Raw genomic sequence first — 27,029 nt, forward strand, 5'->3', positions numbered from 1 at the left:
GTTGCCTTTTCCAGCTATAAACTCGCTGTTACAGTTAAACTGTGTCCGGAAGAACTCTTAAAAGGTTCCGAGAGCTCCAGCCTGGAAAACTCCCACGTGAAACATCCCCCGCACGTGGGCTGAGTCTGTGTCCACCTGTGGGAACCTGTAAAACTGCTGTTGCAGAGGTATAAAACCTGCCCTCCAAACACCTTCCCAGTGCAGCTGAGAGCATCTGCTGGAGATGAGGACTCCTCTCGTCACCCTGCTGGTTGCTGTCCTGTGTGTGCAACAAGGTGAGCCTCAGCTGCTGCTTCTGGCTAAGATCAGGGGCAGGGAGAAGGGGAGGGCAAATTTTTCAGGCGGCAAAAAATTTAGAGGGTTGTCCCCAGTTTTGTTGTCGCCAACGTCCTTTGGTACCTCGATTGATTTGAGCACCTTCTGTGCTCCAACTTGATGCAGAAATAAGGTCTTGATAAATTAATCTTTGGATGCCAGGTTAAATCCACTCAGTGGTCTATGGGATCTTCCCAAAAGCTGCAAGCTGGAAGTGCCAGAAAGCCTAAAAACCTGTAATTTTTTAAATGAATACCGGTTTTTGGGTACTTTTAGAGACTTTTCTCTACTGCTGCTTCCTCCACTGTGGTGATCCACGTGGTTTGCCAAGTGTCTTCCACCCTAGGAAGTGCAACACTGGGAATTTTATAGATTAAATCAGAGGCAGAGCTGAAAGAACTTCTCTGTGCCCGTGTCATGTTAAAGGCATCCTTCTCCCAAAGGGAAGTCTGAGGTGCTGGGAATGCACCTCCTCCTTCTGGGACTGTTCCATGTGTTGCTCCATTGCTCCTGGCACGTAGGAATAATGACCAGATTGCCAATATCTGCCCCACACCTGATGGTTTCCCAGAAACCACGATACATATCTAGCAGGCCTTGAGAAAGAGGTACCTCATTAATTCCTGTTCCCTGATGCATCAACCCCCTCACTCCCATGTTTTTGGGATGGATGGCTTTGAAGCGCTCCTGGAAGAGCGGGAGCTCTGGCCGGTCTTGGGGTGGGAAAATGACTATTTATTATTTAAAAAAAGAAAGGATTTTGTGCCCCTAATTCCTGAATGAAACTACAGAACGGAGAAAAGAGGGTAATTTTCAAAACAACATCCTCAGTGTGAGCCAGGATAAAATGGAAAGCTCAGGGATGCCAGGCTCTGGAAGCACACGTTCCTGGGGGGATTCCTTACTGGTGTAGGGTTGATGATGTTTTATATTGTCATCAGATCCCAAATGAATTTAAGGACAGGCTTTTACACCTTTCTAGCCCAGTGTAGATCGAGAATAAGAGGTTGCAGCTTTCCGGCCTAAAAGAGGGACAACAGAAAACCTGGAGGTAACTTGTTTGATACTTCTCTGGGGTCCCATCCAAGATCCCAATATCCAACTTTTGATCAAAACTGTCGATCTTTCAGCCCACCAAAGAGGGTCTGTTGCCTTTTCCATCTATAAACTCACTGTTACAGTTAAACTGTGTCCAGAAGAAATCTTAAAAGGTCACGATCCTTCCCACACAATCACAGAATCCTTAAGGTTGGAAAAGACCTCCAAGATCATCAAGTTCTTGCTGTCGGACAAAACCAGGCAGATGTTTTTTTAAAGTATCTTTGAAAGTTTCCAGCAAGGAAGATTTCATGGCCTGGAATTGCTCAGACTTTTAGGAATCTTAATATCCCTTAGCATCCCTTTTTGTGCAGATCTCCTGTGTTTTCACCACAGGACGTATAAACCAGTTTATTATTTTCTCCTCCCCTGCTTCCTTTTTCCTTGCAGGAAGGTGGTTATTGTGCCTTTCCTCAACATATTCTCATTTCTAATAAACACTCTAAAGGCTTCCAACCTTTTCCACGAGGTCACATTTCCAAAACTCCAGTCAGACCCTTTCTCCTCCCTCTCCTCTGGGCTCTCTCCAAATGCCCTGCATAGTTTTTGAAGTGCCGCAGACAGATTTGGGCATGGGGTTCGGTCGCTGGTGTTCCAGCTGAGGCTTTGCCAGGGTGGAAAGGCCACTTTGCATATCTTGCACATGACATTGTGCCTGTGTTCCCTTCCATCCCTGGAATGTGACACTGTTGACTCCTGCTGTTTGCACTGCGGTTCTTGATCGTCGCCGAACCACTCGTTCATCATCCGACGTTCAAGTGTCTAATTTTTATCCAAGTGTGATTTATTTGTCTTTGTTGAACTTCATTCACTGCTTGTTGCCTTTTTTTCTCTGCTCTTTTATTACATCCATCTGTCAAAATCAGTTGGAATCATAGAATCTTGGAATTATGGGATCATAGAGTCACAGAATCACAGAACGGCCTGATTTGGAAGGGACCTTAAAGATCATCTCATTCCAATGCCCCTGCCATGGGCAGGGACACTTTCCCCCAGACCAGGTTGCCCCAAGTCCTTCCCAGCCTGGCCTTGGACACTTCCAGGGATGGGGCAGCCACAGCTTCTCTGGGCAATCTGTGCCAGGGCCTCCCCACCCTCACAGTAAAGAATTTCTTCCTAATATCCAATCTAAGCTTATTCTTATTTTGAAGCCATTCCCCCTTGTCCTGTCACTTGTTTCTCCATGTTTCTTGTAGCTCCTTCAGGTGCAGGAAGGTCACAATCAGGTCACCCTGAAACCTTTACTTCTCCAGGCTGAACAAACCCACCTCTCACAGTCTTTCCTCCCAGCAGAGCTGCTCCATCCCTCTGATCATCCTGGTGCCTCCTCTGGACTCTCTGCAGCAGCTCCATGTCCTTCCTGTGCTGTTCCCCAGGGCTGGAGGAAGCTCTGCAGGAGGGGTCTCAGCTTAGAGGGGGTTGGAGGGACAGAGTCCCCTCCCTTGCCCTGCTGCCCACACTGCTTTGGATGCTGCCCAAGATTCCTTGGCTCTGCTTCCAGCACTTACAGAACTCTACCCACAGTGTCTTCTCACCTTTGTTGTCCTTGGCACCATCTGAAAACATGATGTTCATCCTCCATCCCATCCCTTCTGTCACCAGGGATGATGCTGGACAGACCTGAGCCCACAGCAGAGCTTTGGAGCTGCATTGCTCAAATTGGTTTGACCACTCATCATCATGAACTACCCTGTGAGAGGGTTTCCATGCCTGGCTTTGCACCCATTCTATGGCATTTTCACTGCCTTGTCTTTCCTGGTCTTGCTCAAAACATCACTCAAGACTGTGCCAAAAATTTGGCAAAACCTCACTGATTGTCCTCTACTCTGCCCATGAAAATTCAACTTTTAGTGCCAACCAAAGCAAAAAAGACAAACATTGTTCTGACCCTTACAGGATCAACAACTGAGGACTTTTTCCTTCCCTTCCATCACAAACTTCTCATTTAATGGTCTGACCTTCGTTGTCCTTCCACATTCTCGCCGCCAACTTCTTATCGGGCAAAGCTGCTCTCCCAGGAACGTGTCCTCTGCTTGCTTTCTGCCCTTGCCATGCTCACAGACTGCCCCCAGACTTAGCACCAACTCGTGTGGTGCTGTGTTTGCTTCCCTTCAAAAACTATCCATGTTTTTAAAGGAGCTCATCCTGTCTCCTTCCCACAAAACCACACACTTTGCTCTGGGTGATTTCGTGAGCCCAGAACTTGACCGCCACCCTAAAATCCTTCAAACCATCTGCCCAGCGGACACTTCGGTGTGTTCTCTCACCCAGACAGTGTCTTTGCTCTTTTTCCTCTTTTTCTTTACCTTCCAGAGGTCTGTCCTACCCCATTCTGGCTTTGAGGGCGAGTGTGTAAATTGTTGACAGGAAAGACAACTCATCACTGCGAGTTGACGTGAGTCACTCATTGACATGAATCCTCTACCAGAGTTGCAGATATGAATTATCTCACCAAATCTCCCTTTACCACTTCAACCAGACTTTTAGTTAAGACTTTTCCATTTATTCTCTGTTTTACACTACAACAGGACCTTGGCAGAGCATCTGGCAGCTCTCCCCAGACTTCTTAGAACTGAGGTTAGGCCAGGTCAGGGAGTGATGTCCGACTACAAAAAAGGAGATGTGACAGCAGTGTTTGAGCCAGGAAAGACAAGCAGGACACTGGGCATTGTCCACCTCCTCCAAACACCCCAGACACCCTCAAATTCTCCCTGCCAAGCCCTGCCTGGTGTTGCCCAGGAGAAACCACTGGGCAGGAACTGGCAACTCACGTGGCAGAGCCGTCAGGATGGAGACGCTATTTATTGCTCGGCAATAATCTCCAGCATAAAAGCCCCCAAATCCTCAAATTCCACTCACATCTCCTGCTCCCAGAGATTGCAAACAGATCAATAACACTCCTCAGCCTGAGACACAAGAGACAGAGAAGGATTTAGCACAACTGCCACGGGTCAAGGGATAAAGAAATCAGCGGTCACCCACACACAAACATTCATCAGCAAGGAAAACGGAGATCTCTGGGCAGCAGCTTTTGTGGTTCTCAAACCATGTAATGTGCTTTCTCTGTTTTGCTTTCTTTTCCCCAGCTTATCCATTCATGTGCTACGTCTGCCAAGAGCAGGAGTCCAACAAGGACTGTTTGACCATTTCCATGTGCTCAGAGGAGGACAAATACTGTGTGACCGTGCGGAAGGACATCAGAACAAGTACGTTCCTGAGAAGCACCTTGTTTGTTCTGGAGAGGAGCAGCCCCAGGAATGAGGCTGCTCATCATGACTTTCACCCCAGTCATGGAAACAATAGGCCTTGATCACCAGTTTTTAGGAGACATGGACCTTGTGGCTCCCTTTTGCAGTCACTCAGTGTCGATGTTGCTGCCGGGAGGTGGGAAATGCTGGAAACACGTTGAGCAGCACCAGGGAGTGAACTCAAGCCTGGGGGTCGAGTTCATGTGCATTTTTCACTCTTAGAGTTGTTTTTAGAGGTTTTTGGGGCAAAAAACTCCATGGCTGACTCCCTTGTGCCATGAACAATCCTTCAGGTCTGTGCCCTCAAAGACCTCCAGGTGCTCTCAGCCCAAATCTGAGGTCATGCAGAACATTCCCCCTAGTTTTGTGCCGTAGGAAAACCATCCTGGTGGGAAGTGACCCAGCTTGGGCATCACTTCAGGGAACTTGAACTGAAAGGCACCCACAGGTGATAATTCCTCCAGGAACAGAAGAGACCTGGAGCCCAGGGAAGACCAGCATCATGTTGGTGGACACGCAGGGTGGACGTGGCCAGATTGATGCTGGTCCTGAGCAGAGGACCAAGTCTTGGTTGGACTTGATAATCTTAAAGGTCTTTTTTAACTTTAACAGTCCTAGGATTCTGTGACATTGTGGCTGTCCCATCCCTGGAAGTGTTAGATGTTATTCTGAGCAACCTGGGATAGTGGAAGGTGTCCCTGCCCATGGCAGGGGAGCTGGAATTAGATGATCCTTAAGGTCCCTTCCAAACCAAACCATTCCATGATTCTATGATTCATTCCACGAAATTTGCCTTGAGCGTTAGTGCCTGCCCTTCTTTTATTCCCCAGCACCGATTTAGCCATGAAAGCAACTTAACAATGATTTTTACATCCTACTCTTCCTTTATTTCCCCCCTTCTCTTCTCCGTTAGAGCCCAACAAGCCCAAATACATCATCTCCAAGATGTGCTCTCCGACGTGTCCAGCAGCAAGTCAGCAACAAAGCTCTCAGAGGGTTTCTTGCTGTGAGAAACCCTTGTGCAACGTGAACGGAGCCAGCAGCAAGAAAAGCAGCTTTGGAGTGATGTCTCTGGCTGTCCTGGCCAGTGTCACCTACATCTTTGCACGTGGACTGTGATGGGTTGGGAAAAGCTCCCCGTGATGGCTTTGTTGGCTGAAATAAAAGTGGGATAATTTCTGCTCTCAAAGATTCATGTTTTGCGGCTGAGCTTCCCCTCGGGATTTTTGAGAGAGCCTGGATAAGTCAGGTGCTGAACTCCTATTGATTTCCTAAGCCTGCTTGAATCCAAAGTGTCCCCAGACATTCAACTCACCTAAGGAAACCTGTAAAAGATGAGCCTTTTGACATGTTCAGGCTTCCAATCGTTATTGCTCTGAAGAGATCCTTGAAGGTGTCTTTTTGTCTCTTTAAGTTTCAAAGCATTGTGAGGAATAACAGCCCACCCTGGATAAAACCCAGGGAATGGCTCTGTCAGCACAGAGGGATGATCAGGATCTTCTGTTCACAGGGAGTCTGGCGATCACACACCAGTTTATAAACAAGGAAGAAGAGGTAAAGTTTTTTTTCTGGCAGCATTTTGTACATTTTTCCAGCCTCAGTAGGGGAGCAATTTCTGCCTCTTGGCTCTTGGTGGGGTTTTATCACGATTTGAAATGGCCATCCTTTATCACCCACGTGAGAAAATGGGGAAAGGCAGGGAAAAAGGGGAAAAGGCAGAGAAAAAGGGGGAAAGGCAGAGAAGAAGAAAGGTGGCTGAGAGAGGAAAGGCAGAGAAGAAGAAAGGTGGTTGAGAGAGGAAAAAGATGGGAGGGAGAAGGGAAGGGAAGAAGCAGAACACGGAGCTGAGAATTACCCTCACGCTGCCTCTTCATGGACCTGGGCCAGCTGGAAAACACATCCCCATATCTATTTCCCTCTTCTTTTCCAGGGTCAAACCAACCTCCCAGCTGTTGCCAAGCCCAGTCATTTAGAGCTTGTGAGCTGGTTTCTACAAAACCACGTTCCTGGCACAGAAACGACCGATTGTGTCGGGCTTTGTTCTGCTTTGCCCTCCCGGCTCTCGGCTCCCTCCTCTCCCCGCTGGAGCTGCAGCTGAGGGGACACAGAAAAGCTCTGTGGGAGGCCTGGGAGTGTCACAGAGAAGAAGAAGGGCAGCCAGCCAGGCCCTAACACAAACAGCCCAGAGCCCCTCGGGTCATAGCCCTGCTGCAAGCTCGCTTTTCCTGGAAAACATGCAAAAAAAAAGGGAAATCTGGCAGCATCGCTAACTCAGCTGCGCTCTGGGAGAAACCAGAGCTGCTCCAAACAAGTGAAGGGTGGGGTTTGTTTTGGGTTTTTTTGTAGGATGAGATGTTGCACTTGATGGCTAAATGAGATCTGAAGCGTTGCCTTGGAACTCTGCTGTGTTCTGGTGGGAGGATGAGCATTTTGGAGACATTTCATGTTGCTTGGATGACAAAGCAACTGGTTTTCCAAGAGCGGCAAAGATGCCACATCAGCTCCTTGTTTTCTGTTGTGAACTTTAAATCCTGGTGCCTGATTTTAAACATATTTTTAAATGGAATTCCACGAGGATGATCAGCCAAAGACACCACATCAGCTCCATGTTTTGTGCTGTGAGCTCTGAATCCTGGTGCCTGATTTTAAATATTTTGTTTAATGGATGGTGGAAAATGAAGCAAAAAAAAGAGGTGACACCACACTGGTGGGAAAGGACAAGAAGATGCTGACACTCAGCTGTGTTTTGGTTGCACATATGGAAGGATGAGCATTCTGGAGATGTTTCATGTTGCTTGGATGACAAAGCAACTGGTTTTCCAAGAGCAGCCAAAGATGACACATCAACTCCTTGTTTTTTGTTGTGAACTTTAAATCCTGGTGCCTGATTTTAAACATTTTGTTTAATGGAATTGAAGCAAGTTAAGGAGGTGACCCCACAGTGGTGGGAAAGGACTAGGAGATGTTGACAGCCTGTGATCTGAGCAGACTGGGGAGCTGTGATGACAAGATGTCAAAAGGCCCAAATGTGAACTTGCCAGCAGAACCAGCTGATAATTTTCTCTCAGCAAATACAACCACAAAAAGGAAGCAAATTTATGGTGGAGAAGTGGGAGAGTTTTTATACCAAGAAGAAGGAAGAGATGCCCAGCTGGTGAGGGCAGGGCTGGCAGCACTGGTAGGGGCTGTGCTGCATCCCATGCCATGAGCAAGTTTTCCGTGGATACCCAGCACAGAGGGAAGCCAGTTCTTCCCTAGAATACCTTGGGTGCCTTCAAAAAGCTCCAGGAAAGTTGGGCTCTGAGCCAAAGCCGTCACTGCTTTGCCACCTGTTGAGTCTTCCCAAGAAAGAGGAAGCAGGAGCAATTTATGTCTCAACCAGTTGCACTGGATGTGAGAAAGCAAAGACCTGGTGGGGGAGACCAACTGGAGGGGAGGGAACAAGTCAAGGGGTGAGATAATTCCACTGAGGGTGGTGGGGTGGAGGCAACCAGGACAAGCAGAGCAAAGGGGAGAGGACAAACCTCCTCCAGATCCTTTGCAGAGCCTTGTTACCTTCCCAGCTCTTCCCTTCCTCTTCCCCACGCTGGTTTCAGTACTGATGGCACCCACAGGGATGTTGCCTCCCACAAGATCGAGTGGAAAAAGTGGTTCCAGAATCTCCTTGTCCACAACTTGAGAGGAGTTTCTTGTCTGGAAATTTCTGGATGTCGAAGCACCGGGATTAAACTCTTTGATCCCGTGGAGGTGAAGGGACTGAATTTAAAAGGATTTACCTGGTTCCTGGAGTGAACAGGAACAGGAACAGGCTCCTGCTCCTCACAGTTGTGGAAGCAGAAGGTGTCTGAAAAGGGAGCATTGGGGGTGGGATTTAGGAATGGATTTTGTCAGAGCTGGTGCCTTGAGTGGAAAATCCCTGAAAGTCTTTCAGATAAAGAAGGAAGAGGGATCTCCTTCTTGGCTGGAGGTGAGAAATGGGATAATGAGAAGGTCACAGTTCCTTTTCCACACTGGTACCTGCCTTCCCTGAGCTGGAAGAAGATCAGGGCTTCTCTTGGCTCAGAACTTTAGGCACAAACAGCCAATTCTCCTCTCCCCCCACGGAAAAAAATCCCAAATCTGTCACATCTGCCTTTTCCAGTGCAGCTGCACTGTGAGGTTTGGTTGGTGGTGCTCTCCAAGCTGGGCTGTGCCTGGTGGGAGAAGACACCCAGGTGATACTTGAAGGTGCCACATCCAGAGCCGGGAGATGTGTTTGTGCTTCCAGCTTGAAATATTTGCGGAGTTAAAGGGAAGAGGAGTGGGGAGGCACCAACCACATCCAACACAAGAGCAAGAACCATTTTGCTGCCAGAGATGTTAATGAGATGGACTAATTAACACATCAAAAGCAAAGAAAAGTGATGTTTTCCCTGTGAATACACACATGACTGAGGGATGTCTGCCCAAGTGGTATCCAGGAGGAGGCACTGGGAGAAGGAATCTGTGGATTCCTTGGAGATACCAAGCCCAGTCTGTTCCTCCAGCTCCTGTTTCTTCACAGCAGGGAAATCTGGGTGTTCATGACAACAAATCACAGGTTCACAGAATTTAGGTTGGAAAAGACCTCCAAGATCATCAAGTCCAACCTTTGGCCCATCCTCACCTTGTCGCCCAGCCCAGAGCACTGAGTTCCACGTCCAGGCCTTGCTTGGACACCTCCAGGGATGGGGACTCCAAACCTCCCTGGGCAGCCCCTTCCAGTGCTTAACAACCTTTTCCATGAAGAAATGCAGCATCCATCAATAAAAAGGGGGCTGGGGACACTCTGGGGACACACAGAGCTCAGTATTGGGGGAAAAAAGCTCTGAAAAAAGGTCGTCAAGCAATTTGCAGCGGTTTGAGGGCTACCAAGGAGATGGGGGGCGAGCAGCAGGACTTTAGTGACAGATGGGTGTTATTCCCACCTGTGACAAGATAACAAAATGTGTATTTAAGGTAAAAGTGGTACCTGTCACACAGCTCAGCGTTAATAAAGCTTTTGGTACCGTGACAGGTGATGGGCTCGAAAGGAAAACTAAGAAAACACAGTGTAGTTAAAAATCACAAGCAAAATAACCACGGACAATTTGCTGTCAGGCTGGAATGATCCATTAAAAAGGGTCATCTGTGGCTTGTCTTGGCTCTGGGACGATGCAAAGTTTTAATTGTCGGTTTGAATGATGGATTAGGGAGTAAATCCCTCGAGCTCACAGGCGACAAATGGAGAGAACCTGCAAACAGGAGAATTTTGGGGGATTCTGAGGGATCCGAGTGATAGTCTGAGAGATAAAGAAGGGGGTAATTCAGGAAGGACAAGCACAAAGCTCTGCAGTTAATGTGGACCCATCACATGCACAAAGAGGGGATGAGGAAATCTCCCTGACAGGAAAAGAAGAGGTGTCAGATCACAGGTTTAACATGTGTCAGACTTAGGGGGAAATTGTGGAAATTGTTGGAACTTGTTGGAAGTCTACAATCCTTTGTGTTTGGGAAGTTAAACTGGTGAGTGATGGGATGGGATCCTTCCAGGCTCCTCCAAGGGGTTGCTCCATTCTCCCCACTTTTTGACTCAGGGTTCACACAGCAGCAAAGAGGGTTTTGGGTAGGATCAGTAAAGATTCCTGGCACCTGACATGTGGTGAAGAGCTGGAGAACTGCCTCCAGAATCAGCAGCTTTAGCACCACAACCAAAATGCACCAAAGCACAGAAGAACAGTGTCCTCAGCATCAACCTTGGTGTCTCCAAGGGGCTGGAGAATGAACTCAGTTGCCTCTCCTGCTTCTCTCTGTCTCCTTTCTGTCATTCCCATGTGGAGCTGGTTCCCTTCCCTAGAGCAGAATTTCCTAGTGCTGTCTAAGCTTGACTTGCTTTATCACAGGACGTTTTGGGTGGGAGGGAACCGTAAAGATCATCCCATTCCAACCCCTTTGCCATGGGCAGGGACACTTTCCACCAGACCAGGTGGCTCCAAGCCAAATATACAACTTGTCTACCAAGATGCTCCTCCATTCGCATCGCGCAGGAACTTCACTCCAAAGGATGTTTGTTCAACTTCCAGGACACCCCCAGGTTTCCCAGGATCTCAGTCAGCATAAAAGCGTGTGGAGAGAGCTCTGCATAGGAATGACAGATGGTTTTCCCCTCTTCCAGCTGATCTCTCGCTTGGGCAAGTCCTTAAGCATCGTCGTCATGCAGGGGGGTGTCAGGAATTCGATATTCCTTGATCCAGGAGAGCCAGGAAACAGGAGCTGGCTCTGTGCCCAGTGCTCCCAACAGCTCACCCGGCACCTGCCTCCAACTCCAGGGCCGCCTCCAGCCTGAGATGTTAATCAGCAATTAAAGAAGGTGCAGACGCCGCTCCTGGGAACGGGGAACTCCCCTCGGCAGCCCGCAGGAAATCGGAGTAATAAAACTCGCTGCGAGATCTTCCGGGAGGACAAAGAAACGTCATCGTGCAAAGATCTCTGTATAAAAGTGGCTTTTGTCCTGTCAGGCTTCTCCTTGAGGATTTCGTTTAGTCACGATGATGTGTGTGACCGGGTCATCTGCCTGGGTCACTTTTACACCGGGAGGTGACAGCTCTGCAGTTCTCCTCCTGCCTCGGAGGTTGAGCGCAACGTGAAGGTAAAAGGTGAAAAGCAAAGCACAAAAAAACCCCCGATTTTGGACTTGCTTTTTATTGATTTTAAAGAGAGGGTTCTGTCTTGGCTCCCTTTCCCTTTCGTTTTCCCCCTTTGAGGCGAAATGGCTGAATATTCCAGCTCTTTTGTTCGCTTGAGCTGGGTGTTTTATGGCCCCCACCCTTAGCTCTTATCTAAAATCAGTTTATCCAGGGTCAGTTTGTACCTCCTCTTCTTCTGACCCGGAGGCAGACACTGGAATCTCCACGACAATGAAAACACGCCTTTCCTATTTAACCCTCCACCTGTTGTTTCTTCTCAGTCCTTTCCTGCCTTGGAACCTTCCCATTCCAATGTTTTTGACACCAAATTTAACATTTCTACTGTAAATCTCCACAATCCCTTGCACTGTTTGTGCTGGATCCCAGGGAATTCCTTGCTTGGAAAGAGGCACATTTTTGGTGGAAGGGATGGGGAAAGGACTGAAAAGCCTCTTCCAGCCCCCCAAAAACCTGGAGACTTATTTCATTCCCATGGGATGCAGCAGAGTGGCCTGTCAGTGATAGCAAAGAAGCAGCTGGAACTTGGTTTTCCCGGGAAAAACCTGTGTCTGGAGCATCCTTGGATGCTCCAAATAAATTCCTGAAGGTCTTCTGGGCAACTTTTTTCCAGAGCAACCACGAGGGACTTGAGGAGGAGGCAAATCCAGGGTGGGATGATGATTTATTCAGCATGCTGGGTCTAGTCTCATACTGAGTTTTTTGGGGAGAAAAGACCCTTTGGGTTCAAATTTCATGCATTTTATAGTTTCATAAAATCCCGCCCGTTTTCAGATAAGTTTGATATATTCATTTTTGCCTAAAAAGGTTTCTTTTCTCTGATAAGGGGCTTTCCCTTCCTTCCGATTGGGTACGAAGGGTCCTCTGTCAAAAACGATGGATCTTCCCTTGTTCTTAGCCCAAAGAGAGAAAAGAAACCTCCGTGTACAAAATTTCCACGTGGCCCCGAAGGATTTTAATTTTTAGGAACTTTTATATTTCCCTTATCCAGCTGAAAAAGCCACTGATGCCCAGGTCTAGTTTGGAACTCGGATATCTTACAACTTTGCAACACTCCTGAAAAAACCCGTATTTTATTTCTCCTAATGTCCTCCCAGTCCTCTGCCAAACCAATAATCCGTGTTTTACAGTGATGTGGTTTTGGGAGGTGGGACAGGACTCTTCCACAGAGCAGTTCCCATCCTCTCCAGAAGAAGAGGAATCAGAACATTCCTCATCTCCAGAGGATGATGCAATGACTGAAAAGAAAGGCCTTTGTCTCCTTCCTGTGTCATCGAGCCACGAGTTGTTTGAGCAGTTTTGCTCCACTGAACATCTCATTTGCAAATCCCACCGGGTGAGAGCCACGTGCACGGGCCTGGCTGGGCCCAGAAAGTCCCACACAAGCCCTGAAATAGAAACGTGGTGTGGAAGGAACCTCTGCAGGTGCCACAGAAGCTGAGCGAGCTTGTGGTGAGCCCACCTTTCAAGCCTGAACTCCTCAAGTGCCCGTTCAACCCCGAAGCCTCTCCCTGCAGCCCTGGTTTGAATTGCTGCACCATCTCTGCTCTCCTGAGCCATGAAAGGAGCTTGGCACTCATCATTTCCTGATTTAACACATGCCTCTTCTTCCCTCACATGCCAGTAACCTTGAAATATTTACCCAAGCACCAGTTTGCTCCTTGATCCAGCCCCTGCCTTATCTTCTTCTCCCTTAAGAATGTTCCTGTACCTGGCTCTGCCTTTCCCCAGCACACACCACTTTCCTGCTGTTGGACTCTACCCCTGCTGCCTTTTTTACTGTGTCCCTCCTCTTGTGAAGAGATGTTTTTTGGCCTTGTATTCTCAACATGAAGCCAACGGTTCAATGACGCCTCCAACAACCCCAAACAACCTTCCAACAACCCCAAAACTCCAAGGAATTTGCAAGAAGAGGCTGGAGCAACCAGGGCAGTGTTTTGTGTGTTGGTCTAGAGCAGAAATCTCTGTTGAGCTTTGCAGCCTGTCCCACGCCACAGCCTTGGTAAGGAGGTGGGAGACACAAGCTTAGACCATGGAATAATGAATATCCTGAGTTGGAAGGGACCCACAAGGGTCATGGAGTCCAAGCAAGCCTTCAGGAGGGCTTCCTTCCTTTCCTGGTGCATCTTCCACCACAGGAAATCGGTTCCTGGTTTCTCAGGTCGCCTGTTCATTTGTAGTACCCTGTAATTAATGCTGTCCCTGCCCAGCCATTGCAGAGTATCGGGATGACTCCGGATCCTGTGGTTGGTTGAATCTCATGTGACTCTCAGGTCCTCCCTCTTCCTTCCTATTAACAGACCTAATAACAGACAGGCCTCCTCCAGGAAACAGTGGGACTGATAATGTGAAATTAATGTGTAGGAGAAAACCAGGAAGCTGCAGGTCCTCGGACGCTTCTCCTGGGGATGAGGGGAGCGTCTCATGGAATCACAGAAGGGTTTGGGTTGGAAAGAACCTTCAAGATCATCCAGTTCCAACCCCTTGCCATGGGCAGGGACACCTTCCACTATCCCAAGTTGCTCCAAGCCCCGTCCAACCTGGCCTTGGACACTTCCAGGGATGGGGCAGCCACAGCTTCTCTGGGCAACCTGTGCCAGGGCCTCCCCACCCTCTGAGTGAAGAATTTCTTCCTAATATCCCATCTAAATTAGTTTAGCAGACACTGAAGGAAGAGAAGAGCTGAAGGAACATACCTTCACCTTCCTGATACCCAGAAATTAAATCTCAGGTGCTGCACGTCAGTGCTGTGAGATTGCTCATGTGTAGCCACAAAAAGCCAAACAGACTCTCATGGGCAAAACCTCACCTTGTTAAAGAGACAGGGGGTTGATGAGTGTGTTTGAATTATGGTTTCTCAGTTACCACAAAGCTGCAACTTCCCAGTGTTTTAGCATTTGGTTTGTGAAGCAGAGAAGAAAACAGTCCCAGCAGCCTGTTCCAGTGGAAGATGTTAGACCACAGAAACACACTGCTCAGAAGGCAGTTCCTGCTACAATACCTGGCAATGAGAAATAAAGATGAGAGAAAAGGGAGCAGGAGTTTGCAGGCACGGATTTGTTTCCCAAGCAGAGTACTCTGAATGCACTCTGACAAGACAGGAGCTGGAATTTCTTCTGACAGATGCATTTGCCAGGAAATGCTGACTCTGCAGAATAAACCCCATCTGTGGCATGGAGTTTGTCAAGCCTGCTTGTTTCCTGCTGGCTCACCAGCCAGCTCCTCCATTCCCAGGCTTTCCTGACAGCCAGCTTCCCAGGATCCCTCCCCCACTGCCCTCCCTGCAGCTCATTTCTTGGAGGATTTAGTTATTTCTATGGGACCTACTCAATTTGGGCCACTCCAACAAACCTTTCTGGTGGACTTGTTTACACTCTGAGGCCTCATCCTGCCAAGCAGCCCAGGCTGTCCCATGCCATTCCAGCTCTTCAAGCTTCCCAAATCCTGTGTGTCTAATCCAATTTAGGCTCTGGTAAACAGATGGGGGAAGTTGGTTCTGTACGTGCTTGGCTCTTGGATGGGGGGCTGTGCATGCAGAGGGGTCCTACACGAAGAGGGGGTGTCATGCATTGCAGGGGTGGGTTATGAATTTGGGGGGGGGAGGATGCTGCATGCAGGACATCCATGCAGGGAGTCCTGCACACAGGGAATATGTGGGCACACAGGGAATACCTGGGCACACGGGGAATATGCGGATCCAGGGTGGGTGGGAGCGTGTGGAGGGGGTGTGTGTGCGCTCGGGGCGTCTGTGAATGGTGATGTACAGAGGAGGGGAGGGAGGCACGAAATCGGCAGGTCCTGCGGGTACAGGGAGCCGTGAACCAGGGGGTTGCACTTGAAAAGGGCTGCGCACTAGTGGGGTCCCGCACATGGCCAGCACTCCCGCTCCTGCCTCCTCCTTCACGGAAGCAGCAGGGACACGAAAAAAAGGGGCGGGGGGTGGGGGGGAGTGTGTGGAAAAACCCTTTGGAGCAGGGCTAGGGTAGATCCGGCCCCTCTCCCCTCGGCGGGGCGGCCGCTCCCGCCTCTTTCCCCGGCGCCGGTTCTCCCGATCGGGAAACCGAAAGCGGGCGCGGCCGGAGGGGCGGAGGGGGGAGGCGGCGCGGGGGCCGGGCCCGGCCCGCGGGGCGGGGCCGCCGCCCTTTGCCCACCCCCGGTGCCCGGCCCTGCCGCCAGCCCTGCGCTCCGCCAGCCGCCCCTGCGCATCGCCACGGCCACAGCCCCGCAACATGAAGGCGCTGCTGCTCGCCGTGCTGGCCGCGGTGCTCTGCGTGGAGAGAGGTAAAAAAGGGAAAAGGAGCAGGGTGGGCCCGCCAGCATCACCTCCTCCAGGGGGGTATCCTGGTCCCTCGCCAGCTCTGCGTTGAGAGCGAATTGGGGGGGCTGGGGGGAGGCGTGGGGGGGGGAAGGAATGATGCGTGTAGGCGCTGGAAGTTGGAGGTTTGCAGGGGGATGTAAGGGTTGGAAAGGGGCTGGAGGCGCAGAGCTGAGCCGTGGGAGGGTTTGGAGCGGGCTGGGGGGTGTCTTTCCCAGCCCTGCCTCGGATCAGTGTCCCTCCTGAAGCAGGAACTTCGGGGCTTCCCTGCCTCTAGGAATAGGTGAGCGTCTCCAGCTGTAGCATCTCCAGCTGCGCGCGTGGGTATCCTGGAGCTTTTCCCAGTTGCGGCTCGAACAAAGACCCAGGGCCGGCTCCTCTCCCCCCTTTTTCGGCGCGGCGAGCTGGGATAACGGCGCTGGGATGGGCTGGGATGCAGCCGAGGGGAAGGAGGGTGGAGGGGAGATGCAATGGCTGATGGAGCAAAGTCTGGGCAGATCCTCTCGTGATTCTGCCCCCTCCGAGCATCCTTGGGGCGATGACCCCCCCAAGGGACAGTGCCCTGTGAGGAGCATCTTGGGGCTGCCACCGAATCTGGGGAGAACCCGGGGGAGAACGTGGTTCCTGTTGCTGGGCGTTGAACTGCCAAGTTGCCCAAGTGTCAGGGCCTGCCATCCCCTCCTTCCTGTGGGCTCCATTTCTGACTATCCCAACTCCAAGGGGGCCGCGCAAAACCGCGTATTGTTTCCATATGTCGCTGCTTGGAGATGCCAAACAAAGAGCGAACAGGAGAGTTCTGGCCTCTCGCAGCCCCCGCTCGGCAAACACGGGCCCTTCTTGCCTTCTGAGGACACCGGTGAGACGAAACGAGTTGTTTGCTGCCCTTCCCACTCCCCCCTCCCGGTGGGATCGGGCAATTCAAGCGTTGAGTCTCGGGCAGAGCCCAGCTGGTGTGTGCTCAGTTCCAACTGGGAGGATGGGCTGTCCAGGCCAAGGCAGGGAAGGGTTTTTGCTTCCCTCCCCCTTCCAAAAAACCTTTCAGCTTTAAAAGTAAAGTTCTGAGCCAGGCAAAAGGGTTTGGTGCAGGGAGTTTTATCCCCAAACGCTTCCAGCGTATCCAGGGGGTGTTTTACAGAAAAGCTTTACCTCCTGCTCAAAGATCTTGTCCATGTTATTTAGGGATCTTGCCTATGGTATATAATGATCCAAGAGCCATGGAAAAGGGAAGAGTTTTTGGCATCGGGACTGAATGGAAGAGCTACCAAAGCAGCAGCATTTTCCCTTGTGCTGCCGAGCTTCAGACTCGGCTTTTCCAGGCTTTCCCCCCCCCCACCTTGCATTGCTTTTCACAAGAACGATTCAACCTCTTATCTGAAGGAATTCCTTCAAACGCTCTGCTCTGTTTTGGGAGCTCTTTGTTCCTCGGAGTAGCCGAGCAACAAACAAATAAACACATCAATCCTTAAGTTGCTGAAAACGCGGCTTCCCTTTTGCATTGGTCGGGCTTGGGACTATTAATTTTTTTTTCTTTTCCTGTAGCCTTGAGCTCCAACTCTTTCCTCCTCCAGCTGCAGTAAATTAATTCTGCCACCCTTCTTGTGCCTTTTGTCTCAAACACTCAGCCTGCCTGTGCTCTCTGAACTCTGCAGGGGGTTATTTAGGTGGATTTTGGGGGCAGCAAGGGACTGAATGTTTCCTCACTTAAATTATGTCGAAGGACTTGCCTCTCCTGGAAAGATTCAGTCTCTGTTAAGGTTTAATACGTGGGTGTGACAAAGAAAAACATGGGGACAGGTGGGAGATGCTGTAGATTTAGTCACATGGCAGAGAATGTCAAGCCTAAAGGCACTTTTGTGTCATGGACAAATATTTCTGGTGTGTTTGCTCCTGGAACTTCTCGAGGTTTAATGAGTATCATTGAGCCACTCGTGCCTCCAGCATAATGAGCAAATCCATGTGGGGACATCTGTCCTGCCCTAATGCCCACAGGAAGCCTGTAATCCACTTCATCCCTGCTTGCAGAGGGTTCCTGTGCAATGGGATGAGTCAATTTGCCTCCTCAGAGTGGTTGCAAAGTGGAGGGTTTGGGACAGGTCACCTGAAGGGGACGAAGGAGCAGAACTGGGCTTCGCTCCGATGTCCCACGGGGACTTTTGGCCAAGCCATGGGAGCGCTTGGAGGGCTCAATGACTCAACAGCTGGTTCCATCCTCCTCCCCCTCTCCTAAATCCAGAGCCAGGGCCCACTGAGGAATCCCTGCTGGGGTTTTTGACTCAGCTGGTGGCCCTGGAATCCTGTGTGGTGGCTGTGGCTGCCGCTCAGGTAACCCGGCTTTGTTGCAGGGATGTTGCCAGAGTGATGATCCTTGGAGGGTGGGTGAGACACTCCAGGAAATTCCTGCTCAGGGGGTTGTGGTGTTGGCTTCCCTTCCAAAGCAGAGTCCTTTGGCTGCCCTGATGTGACATTCAGGACCTCCCACTCACCCACTTTAATCTGTTTCTGTGAGATTGTGTTTTGCTTTCTTTTCTCCTCCTTGGCTGTGGCTGCTCAAAAGTCATTCTCCTGAGAACAATTGTTAGGGTTTTTTTTTCTCAATTTTCTTGTAGAAACCTTTTATTTTCCTGAGAGAAGAACCTCAAACCTTTTATTTTTCTGAGAGAAACAAGATTGAGAAGAACCTTGACCCTTTTATTTTCCTGAGAGAAACAGGATCGAGAAGAACCTCAACATGTTGTGCAGTTCCGCAGCAGAGTGGGACAGCTCTGAGAATTATTTATCCAAGTTATTCTTCAAAATATCTGTGACAGGGACTGCTGAGCCTCTGTGAGGCTTCACCAGCTTCACATCTTTGGGATAATATTTGAAAGGGCCTACAAAAAAGCTGGAGAGGGACTTTTTTAGTGATAGGACAAGCAGGAATGGCTTTAAACTGAGAGAGAGTAGGTTCAGAGGAGATATTAGGAAAAAATTCTTCCCTGTGAGGGTGATGAGGCCCTGGAACAGGGAAGTTGTGGCTGCCCCATTCCTGGAAATGTTCAAGGCCAGGTTGGAGCAACCTGGGATAGTGGAAGGTGTCCCTGGGGGTTGGAATGAGATGATCTTTCAGGTTCCTTCCAACCCAAATCACTCTGTGATTCTGTGCTGATCTGTTCGTGGTGGGAGCAGGAATGATTCTGCCTTGAACTTCCCATCCTGGATCAGCCCCTGCTCTGTTTTGCATCCTGTAAATACAGAGGAGGAAGGAGGTGCCTCGTGGAAGAGCTCAAAAAATCAGAGCCCCTGAAACCTTGGGAAGAGCCCTGATCTGCCTGCAGATGTAGGTCAACAACTGCAGTGTGGGTGTGATGTTCTTGTGTGTAAAATACAGAGGAGATCAAAGTCCCTGCATCTCTGCTGAGTCCAGGCTGTTTCCACAACCATTTCTCACCCCCGAGTGCTGTTTTCCAATATTTCCCCTTTCCTGAAGGATGAGGGATGGGAGCCAGCTAGTGCAGCCCATCCCGCTGGTGTAGGGTAAACCATAAATGTTGTGCCAGGGGAGGTTTAAATTGGATATTAGGGAAAATTTCTTCCCTGAAAGGGTGGTCAAGCATTGGAATGGATGGAATCACCATCCCTGGAAGTATTCAAAAAACCTGTAGATGCTTTGCTTAAAGACTTGGTTTAGTGGGGAACTTTGCAGTTCTGGGTTAATGGTTGGACTCAGTGATCTTAGAGGTCTTTTCCAGCCTAAGTGATTCCATGATTTAAGGGAGACCTGCCTTGGAGGAAGGCATGGAAATGAATGCTCCTGCTCCAAATTGAAAAGCTTGGATGCAAAAACTGCCCTCGTAGTGCTGTGACTCCCTGAGCAGTGGGATGGTGCAAGTCCTTGCAGGTCTTGCTGCAATGCTGGACTTGCTCCAGCTGAGAAATCATTTCCACCAGGTGATGTAGGTCAAGTGGAGCCTGATCTTGGTGTCACAGAATCACAGAGTATGCCCAGCTGGAAGGGACCCACAAGGATCATCGAGTCCAACTCCTGGCCCTGCACAGGCCCAGCCCCGAGAGTCCCACCCTGTGCCCAAAGGCAGGGCATGGAAAACTCGAACCCATGAGTGTGTCACACAATCATGGAAAGGTTTGGGTTGGAAGGGACCCTAAAGATCATCCAGTTGCACAGACAGGGGTGCTGTGTCCGTGGTGGCTGAGCTGAAAAAGCCCAAATCCCAAAAACTTGCCTCTGCTGTTTAGTTTTGAGTCGGCAACTGCGGCTTGAACTTGGTGCAAACAGGAGGTTGTTATAAACTACCAGGCTGTGGTTGTATCCAGGCTTTAGCTGATCCTTCCAAGAGCTCAAAATATATCCCTTATGCTTGAATCTTTCACTAGGCCAGTTTTTTTGGGGAAAAAAAACCCAACTGCAGGTCAATACAGGTGAAATAGCTGCGGGGGGATGCGATACGTACCGTGTGTCGGAGGTGGTGACGACCAAGTGAGGAGATCTTCCCACCAGCCTTAACTGAGGTGTCTCTTTTCTCTTGCAGCCCACACACTCATCTGCTTTTCGTGCTCTGATGCCTCCTCCAACTGGGCCTGCCTGAAGCCTGTCAAGTGTGGGGAGAATGAGAACCACTGCGTGACGACGTACGTCGGAGTGGGACTCGGTGAGTGCCGGCAGCGCCTCCTGCCCCTCTTGGCCGCTCTCCTGGGGCACCTGCTGAAGCTGCACGAAGGCTTTTCCTTCCTTTGACTGGGGAAAAAAAAAGGGAAAGTTCTGCTTAGCAACCGCTGTCGGACCATCCCCCGGGAATATTGGGGAGGGACGCGCTGCCGGGAGGAGTCACGTTAAGGCCCACGTGCTGCTCCGACGCCGGAGGAGTCCGAGGGGAATTCAGGGAGGGGGTGGGGAGGTTGTGCTGATGAATAAGTGAAAGCGTGGAGGATGCTGCAGGCTTCTTCTGTGGGAAGCTCCAGGCTTGCTACTCCTGCTTTTTTTTCCCCCCCTTGTGTTTGGGTTGTTCATCCCAGAGCCCCACCTGGGCTTCTTCGCTTTCCGTGGCCGAGGCAGGAAGGGACGTTTGTGTTTTTCCTCCCTGAGTGTCAGGAAAGGTTTGGGAGGCTCTGAGCTTCCCAGCTGCTGCTCTGAGAGAAGCAGGGTGCTCTGGGAGGTCTTTGCAGAGCCAAGATCCCATCCTGGCTGTGCCTTCCAGGAGGAAGGGATGTTCCATGCCGGAATGGGTGGGTTGTGAACGCCTGGGAGCTTTAATAAACTCCCATCTCAGCCCAGTGCTGATTATTTCCTCTTCTCTGCCCCTTCATTTGGGCTGTGCCTCTCTGGAAGTGCACACTTGGCTCCAAAGTGCCCCCCTTGAACACCCAGTGCTCCTTGTCTCGCTTGAGGGGTCCCAGGGTGAAGCTGGAGCGAGATTTTTGGGATTCCTCAGCAGAGCTTTATATGAACCAGGCCCCGATAACAATGGGCTCTGTCCATGACACATCTCATACATAAGCAACACTTAGAAAGTTTATAAAGTCTGAGCCGAAAATGAGCATCAGGAAAAGGACAAAAAGAAAGCAGAAGGGTTTTGTGTCCTCCCAGTCTCTACTGGAACAAATTGGTGCCATTACCTGCACAAGTGATGGCACAGAGCAAAGAAACAGTTTATGAGAGCACAAACTCTTCTGTCCCCAGTTAAAAGTCTCAGCTCCTGTTCAGGCTCTTCTCCCACTGATTTTGCCACTGCACATTTGTGTGGGGTCTTGTGGAAAAAATTCCTGGCCTTTTTATTTTATTTCTTTTTTTAACCAGAGAAGAGCCAAACCTTGCTTTATGATTGTTAAATTCATAACTGAACGCTTGAGCCCTGTATAAATCTATTTAAGGCATTTTATTAATTGAAGTGAGGCCACGGATTGCTGAGGACACCTGAAAAATTACAGGAGAGATCTGTGCTGAACCAAGTCCAGTGTTTAGTTACAGCAGAGAAACCTTAAAGGTTTTTTTCCAGTGCAAAATTTACCCTCACACACTGATTCTAAGTCTTGTCTTAGGAATACTCCAAACCTGTCTTTAGAAACATTCTAACCTTGTCTTTAGAAACACTTTAAACCTGTCTTGGAAACGCTCTAAACATGTCTTTAGGCACATTCTAACCTTGTCTTTACAAACACTCTAAACTTGTCTTGGGAACACTCTTAAACCTATGTCTTGGAAACGCTCTAAACCTGTATTGGGAACATTCTAACTTTGTCTTTAGAAACACTCTAAATCTGTGTCTTGGAAACACTCTAAACTGTCTTGAAAACACTCTAAACCTGTCCTTAGAAACGCTCTAAAATTGCCTTTAGAAATGCTCCAAACTTGTCTTGAAAATGCTCTAAACTTATCTTCAGAAAAACTCTAAAGCTGCCTTGGAAACGCTCTAAACCTCTCTTATTTTCTTCCTTCCCACCCCACCCCAAATCCAGGCGGCAAATCCGGCCAGTCCATCTCCAAGGGCTGCTCCCCCATCTGCCCCAGCGCCGGGATCAACCTGGGAATCGCGGCCGCCTCCGTCTACTGCTGCGATTCCTTCCTGTGCAACATCAGCGGCTCCAGCGGCGTCCGGGCCAGTTCCACCCTCCTGGCCCTGGGGATCCTCGTGAGCTTCTTCTACGTCCTCCGGGCTCGAGAGTGACGGGGTTGGCCGAGGCAGAGCCACCTCCCGGAGGCCCCCCCGTGGGTCTCACCAGCCAATATCTTCTCTGTCGCTGTCTGCAAGGAGATCCTCCACTTCTCAGCGGGCTTCCGAGGCCGTCGTTTCCCAGACTTTCTGCTCTTCCAAGCGTCGGAGCCGTGGGCGGTTCGGCCGAGCTGTTCTCTCTCTCTCTCTCTCTTCCCGTGGACAAACCCCGCTGCGCCCTCGCGCCTCCTTGGCCAAGGTGGATCGTTTTGGAAGGGTTTTCTGCTTTTCTACCTAATAAATAACCTCCCCCCTCGTTTCTAAGGTTGGTTAAAAGCAGGCTGGGACTCGCCAAGATTAACCCCCCACAGCACCACCAGGTGAAGAGCTCAGACTTTTTCCTGCCTCTCTCCTGGCTCCAGCACGTGGGTGGCACCACGGGCTTTGGGAATGCATGATCCAAAGGGAGACACATTCCTGGCCCCCCCTCCCACCCCCTTGCAGCTGCAGTCTGTCTTTTTATAGAATAATTTCGTTTCTTCTGAATCCTGGGCTGACTTTTTCTGGAAAAAGAGTGACCTGTACCTTGTCCTTCTCAGCTCTGTAAGTGCCAGACCTGAATAAACATGCTCCTGTTGGTACCTACGGTGGGATGTGTGCTGTGTTTCCTTGCCCCAGGCAGAGATTAGGAATTCTCTTATGGAAAATCCAAACCTTTGGGCCTCTCACCCTCCTGAGCAGCTTTTGAGAGCTTCATTTCAACGTTCCCTTTCACCTCTGAGCAGCAAGTGCATCTCTGCTCCCTGTTGCTGTCCTTGCTGATTAACCCTCCTGGGCCTGCTTGCCTCAGCTCTCTTGGGAATCGCTTTTTCCAGGTGAATTTTAGTGAAAAAATGCCAGGTTTTGAGGGCTGAATCAACCCCAATGGAGCAAACACAGCAGGAGCAGGACCTCTGGAAGTTCATCTGCATCTTACAAAGACTTGGTGCCTCAGTTTCCCCAACTTTGGACTTGTGATGGTGGGAGACAACAACGCGGATCCCTAAAAGAACCGGGTCTGTCTGCAAAATTCAGTGGAGTCACAGGCCAAGATCCCAATATTCAGATCTCTGGGCTCGACCTTCAATGCCTGATGGTGCACATGGACCTGCTGGGGGTGACTTCTTCTTTCCTGCTGTCCCCTCAGCTCCCAGGATCTTCCCAGCATTGCTCCTGGAAGTTCTGAGCTGTCCCATGGGAGATTTGTCCTCCTGCCATCTCTGTGTCATCCGTCCTGCCTGCTTTGCTCACCTGTGGACCTGCCAGACGCAAAACCAAACCAAAATTCAGCCTTAAAGTTCCAGTTGAAAGCTTGTTGTCACTTCCACTGGTTGATCAGAGGTGCACTGGGCTTTTTTTTTCTTCTTTCTAGCAGCAAAAATTAGGTGGTTGGCACTCCTTGGCCCTGCCTTCCTTGTGGTTCTCCTGTTTTGTGTCAAAATCCAACCTAAAGCTCCACACACTGTTCAATTTTATCTCTGTCCCCCCTTAAATGAGTTGACAAACAGCTTCTTTTGAAAGATGGTGTAGAAATATTGGCAGCAAAGGTTGTTTCATGGTTTTTAACCCCTCCTTCCCCCCGTGTTTTAATTAAATGACACGTGTTAATGACAGGCTTCCTGACAGGAGGGACCGGTGGTGAGGATGTGACCTGCAATTAATGAGGAGTTTGGGAAGGATGAATCACTTGTGTGGGTCCTCAGATGTGCCTTCCTCTGGGTCAATCATCCTCCCTCACCTTCTGGGACCTGCTGGGGCCACGGGGCCCCACAAACCTCTGCTATGCACGTGGAGCACAGGGAAAACTGGGGAAAAACTTCCTAAAAATAAGGTGAACGTTCCCCAGCTTCCCTGTGCCTTGGCCTTCCTCCCAGGAGGGTTCCAAAGCTCCTTGCTTGGGTTAATTTGTTCCTCAGCACTTGGCTGTGACACCGAGGTGGCACCCAGGGTGCTCTGCCTTGAAATGATGGGGCTGTGACTCTTTTCTGGCCACCTGATAACAGGTTTGGGGGTTGATTTTGGACTTAAAACACCTCTAGGAAAGAGCTAAACTTCAAGCCATGAGCACAGCTGTGTCCTAAAGCCTGACCCATTCCTTTAGGAGGCTCCTGAAGGTGCCAAACTGGACAAACCTGAAGCCACAAGACCTGGTTGTCTCTTCCAAAAGCCATTTCCTTCCTATCTCAGCGTTCCAGGGGCTGCCGGTGCCAAGGATTTGGTTCTGAAGGGGAGCAAAGGCTGGTGGGAGGAGCATTCAGAGGCTGCTTATCCCATAAAATAACAATTTATATTAATGACATTGCCAGGGGACAGAGCTGAAGGTCATTCACTCGTGGTTTTGAGCTATAAATGATGGATAAATTGCATATTTTGGAGATTTGTTTTCCCTCTTCACTCCCTTTTTGTCTTCCCTCCTCATGTGCTATAATCCTTATGGAAAAAAGAGATATTTTCAGTTTTGAACACATGTGCAAAGATCTCTTTGACAGATTTAAGTATGTTTGAGAGAGGGAGGGTGTGACAGCTCGTCACAGTTTAATCCTGAGCATTTTATCACCAATTCTTCCAAACCTCCCAATTTCTGCTCCTGCCACAGAGGGTTTTTTTTGCCCCCAAAATCCCCGGAATGAGAATCCATGTGAGAACCTCAGCTGTTGTAAAGCCCAGGAGGGGAAAAAGGCCTGAAAATGGGCAGCTGAAGTGATTAAAAACATTAATAATAAGACAATAAACAGGAAGAACCCGGCGTTTATAAAGTGATAAAACCTGTGGGTTGATGAACCAAGTGCCGGATTTGGAACTTGAGGGCCGTGGTGGGACAGCCCTGAAGTGCTTTGGAGGTGTTTATGTGGACTTTGGAATTAAGAGACAGAAATCTGAGCGGAAAACTCAGATATTCACCTCTTCCCACAGGACAAGAGGTTACGAGGGGAGGCAGCTTTGCTCCCTAGAAGCCTAAAATATCCTGGAATAGTTTTTACTGGAAAAGAAGAAGAGCTTAAATGAAATACTTACCCGTTTTGGAGCATGTTCATGAGAGAAAATGGGTTCAGTGCTTCCATGCTGGAAATGGCTGTATTTCAACAACCATCTACCACCAAGGGCTCTAATTTTTTTTTTTTTGGTGTATTTTCCAAAAAAAACCACTCAGAATTTATTGTGGCATCAGCCCTTTCCACCCAAATTCTGGGTGTTTGCTGTTTGCCAAGAAAGAAGGACTTTAAAATGAACCGAGTTCTTCCAGGTTTTTTTAAGAATTGTGGGTTGTTTTTGTTGTTTTTTTTAAAGGGCAAAATGTCTTCTTTTGGAAAAGACAAACCTGAGGTGGGGGAATTGTACAAACAGAAGGAATGATGTTTAATTATTACTCCAAGGATCCACCTCGTTACTCCAAGAGTGTTCTTTCTCGGTGTTGATTTACTCTGGTTGGGGGTTCTTGGAAGGGATTTCTCTCCCAGGGACCTTATTTTCCACAGAAGAGGCTTTGATTCTATCACCCCTGTGGGAAGCCTGGTAGCTCTGTCTGGTGTCTGTGTGTCCAAGGAATGAGTTCTGGGCGTCTGTGCCCTCTGGGAAAGGCAGATGTGCTGCACATCTGGATATGTGGAGGTTTAGGGTCCTCAGTGGGGTCTCGGGATGCTCGGGATGAAAGTGGCTCTGAGTCCTTCCTTGATCCCGAAGGAGTTCTTTCACCCCTGGAATGGGATCTGAGCTGGAATGGGATCACAACCCCCCAATCTGACGTTTTGGGAACCCAGGGAAGCGAAGCCCTGGGTTGGTCCTGCCATCTGCTGGTTCTTCCCAGACTCGGGAGAGGAGCTTTGAAGCCCCAAACTCAGAAATCAAGGAGGAAGAGCTGCCTTTAACCAAATAACTGCACAAAAAGCAGAGCATCAGCAACATCAGAGACAGATTAAAGGTTTTAATTCATCCAGCTTTGCTCTGATAGTGAAAATTGAGAAATAAAAGGCTTAACAGGCTTCCCAGGTCCAATATTTTCCGAGAGAATGCTTTTTTTTTTTTTCCCCAGCCCCAATCTTATTGTTTCATCAAAACTGAAATGGAAATCTAATAAGCCAGTAAAGTGTTGCTGAAAAAAAAAAATCAGAATATTGATACCTTTTATTTCAGCTTTGTTGGATGATCTGGTTTCACTGGGATGGTTCCACTGAGACGTTGGTTTTACTAATCCATAGGTGTGAGATTTGTAACTGTGTATTACCTTTGTTGTAACGGAATAAGCAGGATAAAGCAGCATCAATTCCTTTAAATATATTAATGTAAGTACAAGTGGAGTGTATGTCACATATTGTTTCTTATATTCTAATAAAAAAATATATGGAATTAATAAAGAGACACTTGGAACAAAGTCTTTGGCTGATTCTGTGGATATTACAGAGGTTATTCCTTGTTTTGGGTGAAGGGAAAGTGCTTGGATGGGATTCAAAGCCCAGGGCTGGGTCAAAAGGTCAGACATGAGGCTGAGCCTCTGGAATATAGGAGGGATAAATCCATCCATGTCATCTCAAGGCCTTTGGAGTCTCTTCCTGTGATGGATGAAGAACGGGGATTGTCTTTGCCTTCAATAGCTCATAAATATCCTTGACTTTTCTGTGACCCTGCCGGGAACAGGGCTGAGATTTGTCCTTGGAGCCTGAGCTCTTGTTGG

At 49.3% G+C, this 27,029-nt stretch overlaps 2 protein-coding genes across 2 annotated transcripts; both read left to right on the forward strand.

Annotated features, from left to right (window-relative positions):
- Positions 1 to 223: 223 nt before the first annotated feature.
- On the forward strand, positions 224 to 5,780 carry LOC113990975 (lymphocyte antigen 6E-like). The gene is made up of 3 exons (XM_027726906.2): positions 224 to 275; positions 4,500 to 4,619; positions 5,575 to 5,780. Exons 1-3 carry the CDS (start codon positions 224 to 226, stop codon positions 5,778 to 5,780), a joined length of 378 nt encoding a protein of 125 aa, XP_027582707.1.
- Positions 5,781 to 15,526: 9,746 nt separating this feature from the next.
- Positions 15,527 to 26,725, forward strand: LOC113990979 (lymphocyte antigen 6E). The gene is made up of 3 exons (XM_027726910.2): positions 15,527 to 15,643; positions 20,204 to 20,323; positions 22,128 to 26,725. The coding sequence occupies exons 1-3, from the start codon at positions 15,592 to 15,594 to the stop codon at positions 22,334 to 22,336; spliced, it is 381 nt and encodes a 126-aa protein (XP_027582711.1). The 5' UTR covers positions 15,527 to 15,591; the 3' UTR covers positions 22,337 to 26,725.
- Positions 26,726 to 27,029: the final 304 nt, after the last annotated feature.

The sequence above is a fragment of the Pipra filicauda genome, unplaced genomic scaffold, assembly GCF_003945595.2.
Source record: "Pipra filicauda isolate LSUMZ 115617 unplaced genomic scaffold, ASM394559v2 scaffold734_size124207_pilon, whole genome shotgun sequence".
Classification (NCBI taxonomy): Eukaryota; Metazoa; Chordata; class Aves; order Passeriformes; family Pipridae; genus Pipra; species Pipra filicauda.